The 20,448-nt window shown below is 42.6% G+C and overlaps 1 protein-coding gene across 2 annotated transcripts in view; it reads left to right on the top strand.

The window, feature by feature from the left end:
- Positions 1-20,448, top strand: part of LOC118357537 (ubiquitin carboxyl-terminal hydrolase 22-like) — a 50,100-nt gene that overhangs the window by 8,423 nt on the left and 21,229 nt on the right. For both annotated transcript variants that reach the window (XM_035734729.2, XM_035734728.2), the window contains exons 2-3: positions 14,826-14,958; positions 18,053-18,166. In XM_035734729.2, coding sequence (XP_035590622.1) covers positions 14,826-14,958; positions 18,053-18,166 — 247 coding nt within the window. The remainder of the gene's footprint in view (positions 1-14,825; positions 14,959-18,052; positions 18,167-20,448) is intronic.

Below are 20,448 nucleotides of genomic sequence, written 5' to 3'. Positions count from 1 at the left end.
CTCAACTAGCCTACCTGGTTAAATAAAGGTGAAATAAAAAAATAGTCCCTGTGTCCAAGAACGCCCAGGTAACCAGACTATCGTGCCGTAGCACTCACACCTGTAGCCATGAAATGCTTTGAAAGGCTGGTCAACACCATCATCCCAGACACTCTAGAACCATTCCAATTTGCATACCACCTCAACAGATCCACAGATGATGCAATCTCTATTGCACTCCACACTGCTCTTTTCTATCTGGACAAAAGGAACACCTGGTGGAAAATCTGTCAACTTTGAGAAAAAACTATTTATATTGGAGTTGTCTCGATGGTTATGCATATTCATGACATGAGATTAGTAGCATAGCATCTCTTTCCATTGAATACTGATGGTTGATGTCAACAACCCTCATCGAATATTCAAAAAGGATTACAATAATGAGATGTATCCACCAATCCAAAGAAAGGATAGGCGAGAGCTAGATGTGTTTTTTTTTTGGACAAGACTCCCATTGTTAGGGCAGAGAAACCTGCATCTTGTCAGTATATCCATAATATTTTCTACAGCTCAGCATTCAACACCATAGTGCCCTCTAAGCTCATCACTAAACTAAGGACTCTGGAATTAAACATTGCTCTCTGCAACTGGCTTCTGAACTTCCTGGCGGGCAACATCCCATCCGCAATGCTGACCCTCAACACGGGGCCCCTCTGGGGTGCATGCTTACTCCCCTCCCGTACTTCCTGTTCACCCATGACTGCGTGGCCGTGCACGATTCCAATACCATCATTAAGATGACGATAAGACAGCCTACAGGGAGGAGGTCAGAGACCTGGCAGTGTGGTGCCAGGACAAAAACCTCTCTCAATGTAAGTAGGAGAAAGGAGCTGATAGTGGACTACAGGAAAAAGAGGGCCGAGCACACCCCATCCACATCGACGAGGCTGTAGTGGAGCAGGTCGAGAGCTTCAAGTTCCTCGGTGTCCACATCACTAATGAATTATCATGGTCCATTCTAGAGGTCGACCGATTTTGATTTTTTTCAACGCCGATGCCGATTATTGGAGGACCCAAAAAACCGATACCGATTTAATCGGACGATTTAAAAAAATATTATACATTTTTAAACATTTTATTTTAAATGTATTTGTAATAATTACAATTACAACAATACCGAATGAACACGTATTTTAACTTAATATAATACATCAATAAAAATCAATTTAGCCTCATTAACATGTTCAATTTGGTTTAAATAATGCAAATGCAAAAACAAAGTGTTGGAGAAGTAAAAGTGTAATATGTGCCATGTAAAAAAGCTAACGTTTAATTTCCTTGCTCAGAACATTCCTTTTACCTTAGAATATTGAAGTCTCATGTTAAGAGGTTTCAGGTTGTAGTTAATATAGTATTTATAGGACTGTTTCTCTATACCATTTGTATTTCATATACCTTTGATTATTGGATGTTCTTATAGGCACTATAGTATTGGCAGTGTAACAGTATAGCTTCCGTCCCTCTCCTCGCCCCTACTTGGGCTCGAACCAGGAACACATCGACAACAGTCACACTCGAAGCAGCGTTACCCATCGCTCCACAAAAGCCGCGGCCCTTGCAGAGCAAGGGGAATAACTACTCCAAGTCTCAGCGAATGACGTTTGAAACGCTATTAGCGCACACCCAGCTAACTAGCTAGCCATTTCACATCGGTTACACCGGCCATTAGGCTGATAGGCTTGAAGTCATAAACAGCTCTGTGCTTGCGAAGAGCTGCTGGCAAAACGCAAGAAAGTGCTGTTTGAATGAATGCTTACGAGCCTGCTGCTGCCTACCATCGCTCAGTTAGACTGCTTTATCAAATCATAGACTTAATTATAACATAATAACACACAGAAATACGAGCCTTTGGTCATTAATATGGTTGAATCTGGAAAATATAATTTCGAAAACAAAACGTTTATTATTTCAGTGAAATACGGAACATCTAACGGGTGGCATCCCTAAGTCTAAATATTCTTGTTACATTGCACAACCTTCAATGTTATGTCATAATTACATAAAATCCTGGCAAATTAGTTCTCAATGAGCCAGGCTGCCCAAACTGTTGCATATACCCTGACTCTGCGTGCAATGAACGCAAGAGAAATGACACAATTTCACCTGGCTAATATTGCCTGCTAACCTGGATTTCTTTTATCTAAATATGCAGGTTTAAAAATGTATACTTCTGTGTATTGATTTTAAGAAAGCCATTGGTGTTTATGGTTAGGTACAGTCGTCCAACGATTGTGCTTTTTTCGCAAATGCGCTTTTGTTAAATCATCCCCCAGCGTTGCATCGATTATATGCAACGTAGGACACTAGATAAACGAGTAATATCATCAACCATGTGTAGTTATAACTAGTGATTATGATTAATTGATTGTTTTTTCTAAGATAGGTTTAATGCTAGCTAGCAACTTACCTTGGCTTCTACTGCATTCGCGTAACAGGCAGTCTCCTTGTGGAGTGCAACAAGAGGCAGGTGGTTATAGCGTTGGACTCGTTAACTGTAAGGTTGCAAGATTGGATCCCCGAGCTGACAAGGTGAAAATCTGTGGTTCTGCCCCTGAACAAGGCAGTTAACCCACCGTTCCTAGGCCGTCATTGAAAGTAAGAATGAGTTCTTAACTGACTAGATTTTTTTTCTCAAATCGCCAAAATCGGCTCCCTAAAACACCGATTTCCGATTGTTATGAAACCGGCCCTAATTGATCGGCCATTCCGATTAATCGGTCAACCTTTAGTCCACACACACCAACACAGTCATGAAGAAAGAGGGCGTGACAAAGCCTCTTCCCACTCAGGAGGCTGAAAAGATTGGGCTTGGGCCCTTAGATTCACAAAAGGTTCCACAGCTGCACCATTGAGCATCTTGATTGGCTGCATCACCACTTGGTATGGCGACTGCTTGGTTTCCGACCAGCAAGACACTACAGAGGGTAGTGCGTACGGCCCAGTACATCACTAGGGCTGTGCTCGCTACCATCCAGCACCTCTATACCAGGTGCTGTCAGAGGAAGGCCCTAAAAATTGTAACATACTCCAGCCACCAAGTCAGACTGTTCTCTCTGCTACCGCACGGCAAGCAGTACCGATGCAACAAGTTTGGAACCAACAGGACACTGAACAGCTTTTGCACTAACTCTTTTGACTCATCACATACGCTCCTGTTACTTGGTTATTGTTTCTCATTGTGTACTTATTATTTGTTGTTTTTCTATTATATCTCCTTTTTTCTCTGCATTGTTGTGAAGGGCCTGAGCATTTCACTGTTAGTCCACACATGTTTATGAAGCGTATGACATTTGATCTATCTGGCACTTCTGAGCTCATTTGCTTTCTATCCCATCATGTCTTGCATTTCACAGTCACGCTCTCCGTCTCTCTCTTGTTTTTCAGTCCGAGCATTACAGCAACATTGTTGGTCAGTTCACAGGGGATCTTTCCATCAGCCTGCTGCTCACCTCTCCTTTTGATGTTTGTCTGATTTAGTCGCCACTTCTGCTGCCTAGCCCCCTTTCACCCTCACCGCACCATGCCTCCTCGCCAACACAGAGCAGCCCTTCTCTCACTCTGGCCCAGCCAAGCACTGATGTCATCCCGGAAGAAGACCAATCAACATTCTTAGGCCTCGCTCACTCTTGTCCAATTCCACATTGAACACCAGTGTGTGAGCTAAAATGCATCAGCATGAATGGGTTTGTGCTTGTGTCATTTGTGCGTGTGTGTCAGGGTTTCCGTTAAGAAAATGGAGCCAGACAACGTGACGGGAAGATTTTAATTTACCGGCCATTTGTGAAATTTACCGTACCCATATGCATTTGGTGCATAACCCATTAGGTTGTCCACCCATGGTGCTCACAATGACAGAAATCACATTTTAGGTTAGGGGAATAAATCCTAATCTAATGTCCTCCGGATGCAATGTTTTGCACACTGTCCTACCAATCTCTGCAGAGCGCATCGGAGTATAATCTAATCAAAATCACATTTTATTGGTCACATACACATATATTTAGCAGATATTATTGCGGGTGTAGCGAAATGCTTGTGTTCCTTGCTCCAACAGTGCAGTAGTATCTAAGAATTCACAACAATACACATCTAAAAGTAAAAGAATGAAATTAAGAAATATAAATATTAGGACGAGCAATGTCCGAGTGACATTGACTAAAATACAGTAGAATAGAATGCAGTGTATACATATGAGATGAGTAAAGCATTATGTAAACATTATTTAAAGTGGCTAGTGTTCCATTTATTAAAGTGACCAGCGAATCCATGCCTATGTATTAGAGGTTGACCGATTTTAATTATGCCAATTTCAAGTTTTCATATCAATCGGTGGGTGCCTATTACATTGCAATCCGCAAGGAGACTGAGTGGCATGTTGACTACCTTTTACGCGAGTGCAGCAATCTGAAGGACCTTGTGGCTGCAAGGAGCCACGGTAAGTTGCTAGCTGGCATTAAACTTTTCTTATAAAAAACAATCGATCTTCACATAATCACATCGAATCACCGCCTACTTCAACTTTGAAAAGCATATTTGTGGAAAAAAAGCACAATCGCTGCACAAATGTACCTAACCATCAATGCCTTTCTTAAAATCAATACAGAAGTATATATTTTTTTAAACCTGCGCATTTAGTTAAAATAAATGCATGTTAGTAGGTAATATTAACTAGCAAAATGGTGTCACTTCTCTTGCGTTCAGTGCAAGCAGAGTCAGGAAATATGCAGCAGTTTGGGGCACCTGGCTCGTTGCGAACTGTTGTGAAGACCATTTCATCCTGACAAAGACCGTAATTAATTTTCCAGAATAACATTGAAGGTAGTGCAATGTAACAGCAATATTTAAACTTAGGATTGCCACCTGTTCGATAAAATATGCAACAGTTCCGTATTTCACTGAAAGTATAAACGTTTTGGTTTTCGAAATGATAGTTTCTGGATTTGACCTTATTAATGGGGCGGCAGATAGTCTAGTGGTTAGAGCGTTGGATTAGTAACCAAAAGGTTGCAAGATAGAGCAGTCTGACTGAGCGGTGGTAGGCAGCAGCAGGCTCGTGGACATTGATTCAAGCAGCACTTTACTGTGTTTGCCAGCAGCTCTTAGCAATGCTTGAGTTACAGCGCTGTTAATGACTTCAAGCCTATCAACTCCCGAGATTAGGCTAGCAATACTGAAGTGCCTATAAGAACATCCAATAGTCAAAGGTGTATATAGAAATAGTCGACGTGTAGTTTACGTGTCATAATTCCTACAATAACTACAACCTAAAACTTTTTAACTGGGAATATTGAAGACTCATGATAAAAGGAACCACCAATGTTATGAGCAAGGAACTTAAACTTTTGCTTTTTTACATGGCACATATTGCACTTTTACATTCTTCTCCAGCACTGTTTTTGCAGTATTTAAACCAAATTGAACAGGTTTCATTATTTATTTGAGACTAAATAGATTTATTTATGTATTAAGTTAAAATAAGTGTTTATTGTTAATTCGGTATTGTTATAATTGTCATTATTACAAATATGTGTATTTTATATTAAAATCGGCAGATTTGAATCAGTATCGGCTTTTTTTGGTCCTCCAATAATTGGTATCAGCGCTGAAAAATCATAATCGGTTGACCTCTGTGTATATAGGTCAGCAACCCACCTGAGTAACTGGGTCGTAGCCGGCTAGTGATTGCCATTTTACGGTCTGCTGGCCTTGAGATGGAAGCTGTTTTTCTGTCTCGGTCCCAGCATTGATGCACCTGTACTGACCTCGCCATCTGGATGATGGTGGGGTGAACAGGCTGTGGCTCGGGTGGTTTATGTCCTTTAGGATCTTTTTGGCCTTCCTGTGACATCGGGTGCTGTAGGTGTCGTGGTGGGCAGGCAGTTTGCCCCCGGTGATGCATTGGGCAGATCGCATCACCCTCTGGAGAGCCCTGCGGTTGTGGGCAGTGCAGTTTCCATACCAGGCAGTTATGCAGCCTGACAGGATGTTCTCAATTGTGCACCTGTAAATGTTTGTGAGGGTCTTAGGTGCCAAGCTGAACATTTTCAGCCTCCTGACGTTGAAGAGGGCCTCCTGATGATCTTCACCACACTGTCTGTGTGGGTGGACCATTTCAGTTTGTCAGTGATGTGTACGCTGAGGAACTTTCCATCTTCTCCACTACGGTCCTGTGGATGGCGGCGTGCTCCTTCTGCTGTTTCCTGAAGTCCACGATCAGCTCCTTCGTTTTGTTGAGAGAGGGGTTATTTTCCTGGCACTACACCGCCAGGGCCCTCACCACCTCCCTGTTGGCTGTCTCATCATTGTTGGTATTCAGGCCTACTTCTGTTGTCGTCTGCAAAGATTGAGTTTTTGGCCACATGGTCATGGGTGTACAGGGAGTACGGGAGGGGGCTGAGCATGCACCCTTGTGTGTTGATGATCAACGAAGTGGATGTGTTGTTTCTTACCTTCACCACCTTGGGGGGGGGGCCCGTCAGGAAGTCCAGGTCCCAGTTGCACAGGGTGGGCTTCTATGGTGTTGAAGGCAATTAAAAAGACCTTGATAAGCTGACTGCTGTGTTTGAACAGGGTTGGATCAAAAGTCTGCCTACAATACTTCACCAAAAAGCATGGCCACAGAGGAATTGAGGATAATTAGCTTCTTTAAAAAAAATTGCTGGTGATTGTTTCAAAACCACAAGCACGTGGGCCTATGTCTATTTGGGAAGCCTGTAATTTGGGAAGTGCGTGTGTCCCATTCCTCCTGACCGAGCTGGTGTAACTGAGTCAGGTTTGTAGGCCTCCTTGCTCGCACAAGCTTTTTCAGTTCTGCCCCCAAATTTTCTATGAGATTGAGGTCAGGGCTTTGTGATGACTTTGTTGTCCTTAAGCCATTTTGCCACAACTTTGGAAGTATGTTTGGGGTCATTGTCCATTTGGAAGACCCATTTGAGACCAAGCTTTAACTGATGTCTTGAGATGTTGCTTCAATATATCCACGTCATTTTCCTGCCTCATGCTGCCATCTTTTTTGTGAAGTGCACCAGCCCCTCCTGCAGCAAAGCACCCCACAACATGATGCAGCCACCCCTGTGCTTCACGGTTATTCTTCGGCTTGCAAGCCTCCCCCACTTTTGTACCCGTTTCCTACAGCATCTTCACAAGGTCCTTTGCTGTTGTTCTGGGATTGATTTGCACCTTTCACACCAAAGTATGCTCATCTCTAGGAGACAGAACGCGTCTCCTTCCTGAGCGGTATGACGGCCGCGTGGTCCCATGGTGTTTATACTTACGTTTCTACAGATGAACGTGGTACCTTCAGGCTTTTGGAAATTGCTCCCAAGGATGAACCATACTTGTGGAGGTCTACAATTTTTTTTCTGAGGTCTTGGCTCATAAATGTATTGCTAATCCTTGTCATTTGGTTACATATATTTTATTTCTTTAGCGTCTAAGACATTGGTGGTGGGGTGCTATTATGCTGACATTGGAATTGTTTTAAGATGCCCATACTATGGTTCATTTAGCTATTTGATTTGATTATTTTAGGACCCCTTTAGGTAACAAAAATATAAAATGTTGATTTAAAAAGTGTATTTTGACCTTTACAACAAATTCATACATGTCAGGAAGGACAGTAAAAAAGCAAAGCTTTTGATGTCTCTGTCCTAAATCCAGGAGATATCTAAATATTTTTAAAAACTCAGGAAATGTAGATGATTTTTTTTACACATGAACTTTTTTTTGAGTAGGCACAAAAATTCTGTGACTCTTGTGGGTGTCCTACAGAAAAACGGAGAACACCATCGTGTTTGAGTCTCCCCTTTCCATTTAATGGTAATAGTTTCTGTACGGATGCTACAGACGTTTTAAGTGAGAAGACCGATTTTTCTTCTCGGAATGTCTCATCTCAGCACTGCTCAAGCCCTGCCCTTTACTGTTCTCATTCTCAGAGTGGAAATGCTGTTTGCAGAGTTCACAACCTGCTTCAGTTGTGAGAAACAAACAAGTTTTGGTTGATTTCATAACCATACTTTATGAGATTTATTTTGTCTGGAGTGCTCAATGTGAGCAATAAATAGGTAAACTGATTTATCTGTTCTGATAATGTTGAAGGGGTGCGCACACATAGAAGTACCTGGCCTGCTGCCTTGAAATGTAGCAGTGTTTTTAACATTCATCGTGAATGATAATATATTAAAGCTATAGTTACTAAAATTAAGTTATTTGAACAATCTCTCATTCGATAATCACCAATCCTCAGTGTGAAAGCCCAATAGAAGTTATTGTCCTACTGCTACATTGGCCTATCGGCTATGAGGTCCACACGCTAATTTCTCTAGCGTGTGGATTGCTGCCCTACCAAGCAAAAATGCAGTAACTGCTCATTGCGTGGAACTGAGAATTTGTTTTTATTTACATTGGTTTCACAGTACATTTATGCAGTTACTGTTAACATGACCCCCATTTTCTCCAAAACACAATACAATAGAGGCAGGATACTTGTCAACATGATTAATCATGTACACTGCTCAAAAAATAAAGGGAACACTTAAACAACACAATGTAACTCCAAGTCAATCACACTTCTGTGAAATCAAACTGTCCACTTAGGAAGCAACACTGATTGACAATAGATGTCACATGCTGTTGTGCAAATGGAATAGACAACAGGTGGAAATTATAGGCAATTAGCAAGACACCCCCAATAAAGGAGTGGTTCTGCAGGTGGTGACCAGACCACTTCTCAGTTCCTATGCTTCCTGGCTGATGTTTTGGTCACTTTTGAATGCTGGCGGTGCTTTCACTCTAGTGGTAGCATGAGACGGAGTCTACAACCCACACAAGTGGCTCAGGTAGTGCAGCTCATCCAGGATGGGACATCAATGCGAGCTGTGGCAAGAAGGTTTGCTGTGTCTGTCAGCGTAGTGTCCAGAGCATGGAGGCGCTACCAGGAGACAGGCCAGTACATCAGGAGACGTGGAGGAGGCCGTAGGAGGGCAACAACCCAGCAGCAGGACCGCTACCTCCGCCTTTGTGCAAGGAGGAGCAGGAGGAGCACTGCCAGAGCCCTGCAAAATGACCTCCAGCAGGCCACAAATGTGCATGTGTCTGCTCAAATGGTCAGAAACCGACTCCATGAGGGTGGTATGAGGGCCCGGCGTCCACAGGTGGGGGTTGTGCTTACAGCCCAACACCGTACAGGCACCCTGTGCTCTTCACAGATGAAAGCAGGTTCACACTGAGCACATGTGATCGACGTGACAGAGTCTGGAGACGCTGTGGAGAATGTTCTGCTGCCTGCAACATCCTCCAGCATGACCGGTTTGGCGGTGGGTCAGTCATGGTGTGGGGTGGCATTTCTTTGGGAGGGCCGCACAGCCCTCCATGTGCTCGCCAGAGGTAGCCTGACTGCCATTAGGTACCGAGATGAGATCCTCAGACCCCTTGTGAGACCATATGCTGGTTCGGTTGGCCCTGGGTTCCTCCTAATGCAAGACAATGCTAGACCTCATGTGGCCGGAATGTGTCAGCAGTTCCTGCAAGAGGAAGGCATTGATGCTATGGACTGGCCCGCCCGTTCCCCAGACCTGAATCCAATTGAGCACATCTGGGACATCATGTCTTGCTCCATCCACCAACGCCACGCTGCACCACAGACTGTCCAGGAGTTGGCGGATGCTTTAGTCCAGGTCTGGGAGGAGATCCCTCAGGAGACCATCCGCCACCTCATCAGGAGCATGCCCAGGCGTTGTAGGGAGGTCATACAGGCACGTGGAGGCCACACATACTACTGAGTCTCATTTTGACTTGTTTTAAGGACATTACATCAAAGTTGGATCAGCCTGTAGTGTGGTTTTCCACTTTAATTTTGAGTGTGACTCCAAATCCAGACCTCCGTGGGTTGATAAATTTGATTTCCATAATTTGTGTGATTTTGTTGTCAGCACATTCACAGTATTTAATAAGAATATTTCATTCAATCAGATCTAGGATGTGTTATTTTAGTGTTCCGTTTTATTTTTTTGAGCAGTGTATTTAATCTAGCAAAAATGACTAACTAATTTCTGACCAAATTAGCAGTTACTGACTTTTTGCTTGGTGGGGCAGAATGGATCAGTGTATCAATGTGTCCACATGGCTGGTGGTCTTGCATTAGTTAACTTTAAACTTTTAGATTTTTTTCAGTCAGATGTTTATGATTAACCACATGAAACGAAAACAGCATTATTATTTAAATGAAACGGTTCCACAAAAATGCACATATGACAATCATAACTCACACGCAGAACAGTTGAAATGTTTCAAGCTTCCCTAAACTTGAAACTTAAATATAATGATTGTCTCCACATTTCCATGGTTGGATTTTGCCTGTAGGCTACTTTGAAATTAGGTAAGACATGCCTCATAATATGAATTAAAACAATCAGGATTCAAAAAATGATGTTTTCAAAATGCATACTGCCTCCAGCTGGCGTTGTAAAGTGGTGGATGACGTGTTGCCTGCACTTGAATGCACTTTAACTACCAGTTGAACATTTTTTATAAGCTGGATTTGCCTGTTTTTGCAATTAGTTTAGGTTAGTTTTAGCTCGTTAACATTTAGCTACGTGATTTTGCTATTAGTTTGTGCTAATTTTGTAGTCTGGTTCGAGGCCCAATGGGCTTTTCTTGCATTTTATTGCCCCCTTGTGTGCTATGCCGTTAATGGCGTAAATCCCCGTATGAAAGAAGGATGGTATGACAATATGAAAATCTGGATACCACCCAGGCCTAGCTCCTACAAAGGTTGTAATGATGAACTTAGCATTTAGATAGGCCTTGATCTGATCTGTCTCCAGCTCTCTTTATCAGATGGTCTGGTCACGGGCGAGGCTGTGATTGATGCACCCCCTAATAGCATATCAACACCAACTGGGAAGACTGCTGACAACATTGCCTTGCCTGCCTGCTACAGAGGAGGGATAGCGGGAAAGGATGGGGAGAGGATAGAGAATGCATCCATACTGGTTAAAATTCAGATGGAGAAAGTGATGAGAGGAATAGATGGAAAGGAAGGAAGGAAGAAGAGGGAGAGTGAGCAGTGGAGGAGAGATGTATGACGACGGGGGTGTGAGAGGGCAGTCTGTGAGTCTGGGACAGACCAAGGAGAGAGGGAGTCTGAGAGCAGCTGTACTGCAGTGCAGAATCCTGTTGTCACGATACCCACATTTTCTGCCATATTTGCCAGTCACAGAATGGCACTTGATCCAGACAGCTCTTTTGAGTTCAAGAGAGAGCCATGCATTAATGAATCAATTATATAGTGATAAAATCGATTTGACTTAGTCTTTACCAATCTAACTACATAACAACATAATAGTAATAATTAATTTGAATGATAAATCTCTATTAATAAACTGTTTTAATCTAGATGTAGCCTAGGTCTATTCACAATACAGGTGAATCACAGGTGTCTGGTGTAGAGGTCGATCGATTAATCGGAATGGCCGAATTCAAGTTTTCAATCGGAAATCGGTATTTTTGGTATTTTTGGATGCCGATTTTGCCGGTGTAAAAACAAATATATATTTTTTCAACTTTATTTAACGAGGCTAGTCAGTTAAGAACACATTCTTATTTTCAATGACGGCATAGGAACAGTGGGTTAACTGCCTTGTTCAGGGGCAAAACGACAGATTTATACCTTGTCAGCTCAGGGATTCAATCTTGCAACCTTACTGTTAACTAGTCCAACACTCTTAACCACCTGCCTCACGAGGAGCCTGCCTGTTACACGAATGCAGTAAGAAGCCACGGTAAGTTGCTAGCTAGCATTAAACTTATCTTATAAAAAACAATCAATCATAATCACTAGTTATAACTACACATGGTTGATGATATTACTAGTTTATCTAGCGTGTCCTGCGTTGCATATAATCGATGCGGTGCACATTCGTGGAAAAAGGATTGTCGTTGCTCCAATGTGTACCTAACCATAAACATCAATGCCTTTCTTAAAATCAACACGCAGAAGTATGTATTTTTAAACCTGCATATTTAGCTAAAAGAAAGGTTAGCAGGCAACATTAACCAGGTGAAATTGTGTCACTTCTCTTGCGTTCGTTGCACGCAGAGTCAGGGAATATGCAACAGTTTGGGCCGCCTGGCTCATTGCGAACTAATTTGCCAGAATTCTATGTAATTATGACATTAGGTTGTGCAATGTAACAGCAATAATTAGACTTATTGATGTCACCCGTTTAGATAAAATACAGAACGGTTCCGTATTTCACTGAATTAATCAACTTTTTTTTCTTCGAAATGATAGTTTCCGGATTCGACCATATTAATGACCAAAGGCTCATATTTCTGTGTGTTATTATGTTATAATTAAGTCTTTGATTTGATAGAGCAGTCTGACTAAGCAATGGTAGGCACTAGCAGGCTCGTAAGCATTCATTCAAACAGCACTTCCATGTGTTTTGCCAGCAGCTCTTCTCAATGCTTCAAGCATTGCACTGTTTATGACTTCAAGCCTATCGACTCCCAAGATTAGGCTGGTGTAACCGATGTGAAATGGCTAGCTAGTTAGCGGGGTGCGCGATAATAGCGTTTCAATCGTCACTCGCTCTGAGACTTGGAGTAGTTGTTCCCCTTGCTCTGCATAGGTAAAGCTGCTTCGAGGGTGGCTGTTGTCTATGTGTTCCTGGTTCGAGTGTTACACTGGCAATACTAAAAGGCCTATAAGAACATCCAATAGTCAAAGTTATATGAAATACAAATCGTATAGAGAGAAATAGTCCTATATTAACTACAACTTAACTTCTTACCTGTGAATATTGAAGACTCGTGTTACAAGGAACCCCCAGCTTTCATATGTCCTCATGTTCTGAGCAAGGAACTTAAACGTTAGCTTTCTTACATGGCAAATGCTGCACTTTTACTTTCTTCTCCAACACTTTGATTTTGCATTATTTAAACCAAATTGAACATGTTTCATTATTTATTTGAGGCTAAATTGGTTTTATTTATGTATTATATTAAGTTCAAATAAGTGTTCATTCAGTGTTGTTGTAATTGTCATTATTACAAATTCATTTTAAAAATCGTCCGATGTATCGGCGTTGAAAAATCATAATCGGTCGACCTCTAGAACGAAGTTCCGTGCAATAATGTCTCTATAATACTGTATGCTTGAATTTGTTCTGGATTTGGGGACTTTGAAAAGACCCCTGGTGGCATGTCGGGTGGGGTAAATGTGTGTCAGCTGTGTAAGTTGACTGTGCAAACAGTTTGGGATTTTCAACACATTAATGTCACTTATAAAAAAAAATGTGATGCAGTCAGTCTCTCCTCAACTCTTATCCGAGAGAGACTGGCATGCCACAGTATTTATATCATCCCTCTGATTACAATAAAGAGCAAGTCTCTGTTGTTCAGCTGCAGCTTAACAAGGTCTTTCCTTGCAGCACTCGACCACACAACTGGACAATAATCAAGATAAGACAAAACTAGAGCCTTCGGGATTTGGTTTTTGGAGTGTGGTGTCAAAAAAGCAGAGCATCTCTTTTTATTATGGACATACCTTTCCCCATCTTTACAACCATTGAATCTACAGCACCAGTCAAAAGTTTGGACACACCTAACGGTGCGTTTTTTTTTTTTTTTAGCTAACTTTGATTAGCAGACCGTGCCGTTTGGTTGCTGTTAAGGAGGTTGTCATGGAGAAATGTTCTATCGTGTCCAACTACGTTGACAATTTTAATTGGCTGAAACGGAATTAGAACCGGATATAATCACGGCCACCTGGTGAGGATGGCATGGGGCTATATAGGCCAGGTTATGTCATGGGAAAGGCTAACATGTAGCCTTTTGATCACGTACTACTACGTCAATGATTTTAATTGGCTGATGCTTTAACTTTTTCTAATATTCGCAAGTATGGCCCCAGGGTTTTATGGAGTTTTGTCTTGTCTGTGTTTTCATTCTCATGCGTGCACTTTCTCTCCTCTCCGTTTCTGTGTGTGTGATTTTTGTGCTTCCACTTCACCAACTGATTTTGGCTGAGGCAATGGTCATGGTGTGAACATGTGTCACATATAATCTCTCAGCTCACTCAGGTGGCATGTCCCCGGGGGACACCGTGGCCGGACAGCTTGCCACGCCGAAATGGGCTCGGTGCAAAATGTTACATCAAAGAAACTGTAACAGGAAGGCTACCCTATAGCAGCCTAAAGAAAAGGGAACCAAAAATCGAGGTCTATTTCAAGATCTGGTTGTAGGCCTACCTGTGTTATTGATACGATTCCAAATGGGTTCTCTTTTATTGAGAATACATTGTGTGTCGCGGACTTGTGATCTCCAGGCTGATGATGTCAGGGGAGGGGTTTGGCAGGTGTGGAAGATAGCGATCTTTTTCACCTTGCCAAAAGTGCGGAGATGAGGCAAGGACATTATAAGCAAACACCCACACGCCAGCTGAAAATGACACTCTGGCTTTCTCTCTCCATGACGGATGGATGTGGTGTTTTATCATGTGCCTTCCATCCCTTTGTGTCCCAGAGATGCCAGGTGTTCTCTTCAGCCCATTTTGTCTTTTGTGAAAAGAAAGTAATGTACAACCATGTAAATTTGCTCCTCTTTTCACGGCAGACTTTCGCTCCATTAGGCTCTAACACGGCTACCGACTTTCACTATAAACTGGATAAATCCGGTCTGATTGACTGACTTGAGTCTTTGTGAGTTTATGATGGTGATGATGACACTTTTGGTTTCTATCAGTGATCCTCAACCTGTGGCCCTCTCTCGTCCCCCCCCCGCAGGCCAAGTCGTGTGTCTGTCACATGTGTGGTGCCCACCTGAACCGGCTCCACTCCTGCCTCTACTGCGTCTTCTTCGGCTGCTTCACCAAGAAACACATCCACGAGCACGCCAAAAACAAACGACACAATCTAGGTAAGACAGGTGCGCACACACACACAAACACACACACACACACGAGCGCAACAAACGCTTGAGAACATCACAGCAAACTGCTCATTGTCCTATCAGGTTGGGTGGTGCTGCAGTATAGCTCTCCTCCTATCCTATGGACCACAGCTTGAGTCCACACCAGCTCTACACTGCCCTCACAGAAGGGAAGCCATAGGAATAGTGTTGTGCCGACATGGCCGTACTGGTCATCCTATACTCAAATCAACAGTTGATAATCTGATCGGATGATACTCCTGATTGTACAAAACTGAAGTAAAAAAAAAAAATTCTATGCCTAAGTAGATATTGGCAAGATACCTCTCTGCACATTCGCACTGCAAAAAATCTGCAGATTAGAAGCAGCGCACAGAGGGGTGTCTGAACTTGCAGCGGGAAGCCAAGTTTGCTGTCAACCAGTTAGAATGCGGATCAGCGTTTCGTCTTTTTCCCCCCGTACCCTTGCCCCGCTTGTTAAATGTTATTCACGTTGATAGCTTCATAGAAAACATCCTCGTCGTGTAATTTATCACAGTAGCAGGCAGCAGCAATCTCACCTGAAAAACATGCAAGGAAAAGTGATTGGGTGAAATTATGACACGAGTGTACGGAGAAATACAGTTTCACTTTATCCAATCAGAGCAGCAGGATCAACGTACAGCCCGCCCTTCTCTTTACAGCCAGTCAGTTGCGTTATTTAGACCACGTAGAACCTCACACATGACTGCCTGACATGAGAAAGAAGTGTGCTAGCACCCGATTAAAAAAAAAAAAAATATATATATATATATATATATATATATATTTTTTTTTAAATGAGCACAGATAATTACAAAAAATTATTGGATCATAATCATATCCTCAATTGTCCATATCCGTTGCGATACTTGTTTAGTCCGACTACTCGGCACACCTCTAACATAGAACATGTGCTCTGCTCCTCTGTCTTACTTTATATTTTACACGTTGGACCTGTACAGCACCACCACAACACTCCGCCCCCTGCCAGGTCCCTCACCCACACCCCTGAAACATTAAAGACTCATAATTACCCCCTTCGCTGAACTAGGCAGGCCTCGGCTGCCCCTCCTTCACACACGGGGCCCAAACAAAGGCTGCTAAGTAGCTAATTATACTGTTGAGCGTAATAAGCACCAGTAAATAAAAATGTATGTCCTTTTGTTCAGCTCTAGGGGTTTTATGGTGGCAGAACCCCAAATGAGCCAATGTCAAGATGAACGTGTCATCAAACCTCGTTGGGTTATCGTCGCTGTACCACATCAGGGATGGAGCTGATGGCGACATAAATCACCAACCTGTTATGCAACCTAACGCAACATAATTGCAACACAATGCAACACGCCAGGACTGATGCCCCAGGGGTTATTAAATGTGGCCTGTGTAGTTTGCCACATAGGCACTTGGCACCAGTGGGGTTGCTGATTCTCTGTTGCACAAATGTGCCTGAGCAGCTCAATGCATTGCAGCCCGTGTCTATTAGCCTATAGGGCATAGATAGATTTACGCTACAGCAGGAGGAGAAGAAAAGAATGACCGATCTCACTAGATGAGTGCACAGAGTAATTAACATGTCTTAATAAAACCCAACAGAATTCAGTTAAACCAGTTCCTTCATTTTCCAGTAATTTTTTTTGGAGTTCTTTCTTCCTTTCAGATGTTTGGTCTGTTCTTCCTCTATTTTGGCTCTTCATGTTATGTTTCTCCCTGTATCGGGTTATTTCTCTTTCTCTCCCTCCTTTTTCTCGGTTCCCATGGTTACATGAAGGTCTGTGGGTTTATTTTCATTTTCTCTTCTCTCAGCAAGTCTCACCTTGTTACGCAACTTTGTTCTCACTCTCTCTCTCTCTCCAGCTCTTATTGTGCCATTAACAGTGTGGCTGTTATTCAATCTGAGTCCTAAGGCTAGGGTTTTACTTTTTCAGTCTCTATCCTATTTTTGTGCCCGATTTTTGTTTTTGTGTTTTTTTTGGTGAATAGCCTCCCTCGATGATGTGGCAATCTGCAGGAAAGTTATATTTTCACTGCAATGACAGCATTATACACTTATGTCCAATATCCACAACATATTACAGCTGTAAAACTGGTTGTATTTGGTTTGGTGTGTGACTTGAATCCACAGACAGACTTGATGTTCCACTCTTTGCTATTAGCTGCAGCTTGGTACTCCCCAACACCTGCAGGGCCCAGTCTGACATTTCAATACATTCGGTCACAGCTGGGACACCAGTCAACACCGTATCTATCCACATTTTAATACCGTAATTAATCATTCGGGCGATCATTTAGACATACACACAACCTGCATACCCCGTGCTTTCTCCACATACACCTAATGATTGTTATGTCTGCCTCAAGCAGCCAATTGCATAGGCAGGTTGTCATGGGAACTGCAAACAGGTATTGGAGCTGCGGCTGCTGAGAAGGTGAGGAGGATATGAGAGGGGGAGAGAGAGAGGGATAGGGAGAGGTGCAGCTTTTACCTGGCTCTATCCTCTTTCTATCCCTCTGTCTGTGGGTACCTGCATGCGTGGTAGCTGACGAGTTGACGGTGAAAAGTCTGATTTTTCAGATTGAAGTGGTGTAAAAGATGTCAACGATGGCTGACAAATTGTATTAGAAAACGGGCCCTTTACACTACATTCATAAATAGACATTTATCAAAACATTATCAAGCGGGGATGTGTTCACATCGTCACATTGACTATAAGCCCTCCCGCTCGCCCCGGATCTTTTCCTACGCCAAAGGATGTTATCAGAAAGTCAAGATGTCAGCGCGTAAGCTGGCCTTGCAGAGGTAGAGAGCTAGCTAGCTGCCTACTCCTTTCTCCAGGACTGATCTTGTATTCGTGACCCAAATTGGCACCTTTCCCTCTGTAGTGCACTGGGCCCTGGTCAGAAGTAGTGCACTATATAGGGAGTAGGGTGCCATTTAGGATGCAACCTAGAGCTACAAATGAACAGAATGTTCCAATGTAGCCTTGAGCTGTTTCATACCTCCTTTTCCTCCCCATTTATCATTTGTCACTTCATTCTCTTTCTGTGTCTGTTTTTCTTCCAGCTATAGATCTATTGTATGGAGGTATATATTGCTTTGTGTGCCAAGACTACATATACGACAAAGAAATGGAACAGATTGCCAAAGAGGAACAAAGGAAAGCGTGGAAATTGCAAGGTAAGTTCTTTCCCCTATTCAATCCCCCAGTATTGCCCTCTGATTTATACATTGACACCTCGGTTATAACCACAGCTTTTGTTTTCTAAACTTTTGATTTATTGCTTGAGTTTAGCGTTCTCTCTCTCTCTCTCTCTTTTGGCCTGTTCCCAATCCCATTCACCAAGCCCTGCCCCCTGTTACTCAAGCAGGCAGTTTCTCATGCTCAATATTCACTCTGCAATGCATGCATTGACCAAACAACTGCATGCAGTCAACAGGTTTTTCCAAAAAAAAGAGCAACACACCTTTCCATTTTTCTTCTTAATATAAATCCACATGTTTTCTGCCGTATACTATTCTTTTGTGTAATTTGCTAGTAAGTTGGTTTTAGCAAGCTACAAATTTGCCCCTAATGCTAATCGCTTGCTAGCTCAATCTGGGAAACACTCTTTTCACACCACTTCGATAGCAGGTTAGGAGATTGACGTTAAGGTTAGGAAAAGGGTTAGTGAAAATGCACCCCTAACCTGCCACGAAAATCCCTTTTTCTCTAAGTGGTGTGAAGTGTCTCAGCTTTTTTAAAACGTGTATTTTTCCATATAGACACACCCTATATGCATCGAACTTGTCTGATGCTTTAAGCGTACTGTTTGAAATAAGACACAAACAAGAGGGAGCCAGATATCAAGATAAATTGACCCGACCATCCCATACCGCTCCTACTGCTGATAATTGGCTACACGAGGAGGCGGCAACCTTTTTCTGATATGGAATTTCAATTTATCTTACCACTTCTACCTGATCTGCGTGCCAGTTATGGTTTTCATGTGCACATTTTTTTTGTGCAACAGTTTAATTTCATTTCTAATAATGTCTTCGTTTCTCAAAGTTATTGTCATGTGGCTAATTAAAATTATATCTGAATGAAAGGGATACCTTTTTAGGTTTGTAACTTCTATTGTCATTGCCAATTATGTAAAAAAAAAAACTTTAAAAAACAATAAAAACATTGCAGCCTGCAGGTAGAAAATATCCATAAAGTAATGTATATCCAATAAATCACATTGGCTGTGCACGGCCTGACTACAACTAACTTGAAACAATGGTTCAACTATAAACTTGGGTCTGGCCTGAAGCTCATGCTAGCAAAATTGCAACATTGTATAAGATATTCTGGGCCCTCAGTTTCCTAAGCCAGTAAAGCTCAGGAAAGACGGATATATACAGTGGGGCAAAAAAAGTATTTAGTCAGCCACCAATTGTGCAAGTTCTCCCGCTTAATAAAATGAGAGGGGCCTGTAATTGTCATCATAGGTACACTTCAACTATGACAGACAAAATGAGGGGGAAAAATCCAGAAAATCACATTGTAGGATTTTTAATGTTTTTTTTTGCAAATTATAGTGGAAAATAAGTATTTGGTCAATAACAAAAGTTTATCTCAATACTTTATTATATAACCTTTGTTGGCAATGACAGAGGTCAAACGTTTTCTGTAAGTCTTCACAAGGTTTTCACACACTGTTGCTGGTACTTTGGCCCATTCCTCCATGCAGATCTCCTCGAGAGCAGTGATGTTTTGGGGCTGTTGCTGGGCAACACGGACTTTCAACTCCCTCCAAAGATTTTCTATGGGGTTGAGATCTGGAGACTGGCTAGGCCACTCCAGGACCTTGAAATGTTTCTTGCGAAGCCACTCCTTTGTTGCCCGGGCGGTGTGTTTGGGATCATTGTCATGCTGAAAGACCCAGCCACGTTTCATCTTCAATGCCCTTGCTGATGGAAGGAGGTTTTCACTGAAAATCTCACGATACATGGCCCCATTCATTCTTTCCTTTACACGGATCAGTCGTCCTGGTCCCTTTGCAGAAAAACAGCCCCAAAGCATGATGTTTCCACCCCCATGCTTCACAGTAGGTATGGTGTTCTTTGGATGCAACTCATTTGGATGCAACTCAAAGCATTCGGCATTCTTTGTCCTCCAAACACAACGAGTTGAGTTTTTACCAAAAATGTATATTTTGGTTTCATCTGACATTCTCCCAATCTTCTTCTGGATCATCCAAATGCTCTCTAGCAAACTTCAGACGGGCCTGGACATGTACTGGCTGAAGCAGGGGGACACGTCTGGCACTGCAGGATTTGAGTCCCTGGCGGCGTAGTGTGTTACTGATGGTAGGCTTTGTTACTTTGGTCCCAGCTCTCTGCAGGCCATTCACTAGGTCCCCCCGTGTGGTTCTGGGATTTTTGCTCACCGTTCTTGTGATCATTTTGACCCCACGGGGTGAGATCTTGCGTGG

The sequence above is a fragment of the Oncorhynchus keta genome, chromosome 24, assembly GCF_023373465.1.
Source record: "Oncorhynchus keta strain PuntledgeMale-10-30-2019 chromosome 24, Oket_V2, whole genome shotgun sequence".
Classification (NCBI taxonomy): Eukaryota; Metazoa; Chordata; class Actinopteri; order Salmoniformes; family Salmonidae; genus Oncorhynchus; species Oncorhynchus keta.
Note: the sequence above shows the minus strand (reverse complement) of the source record. Positions and strands in the feature narration are given on the sequence as shown.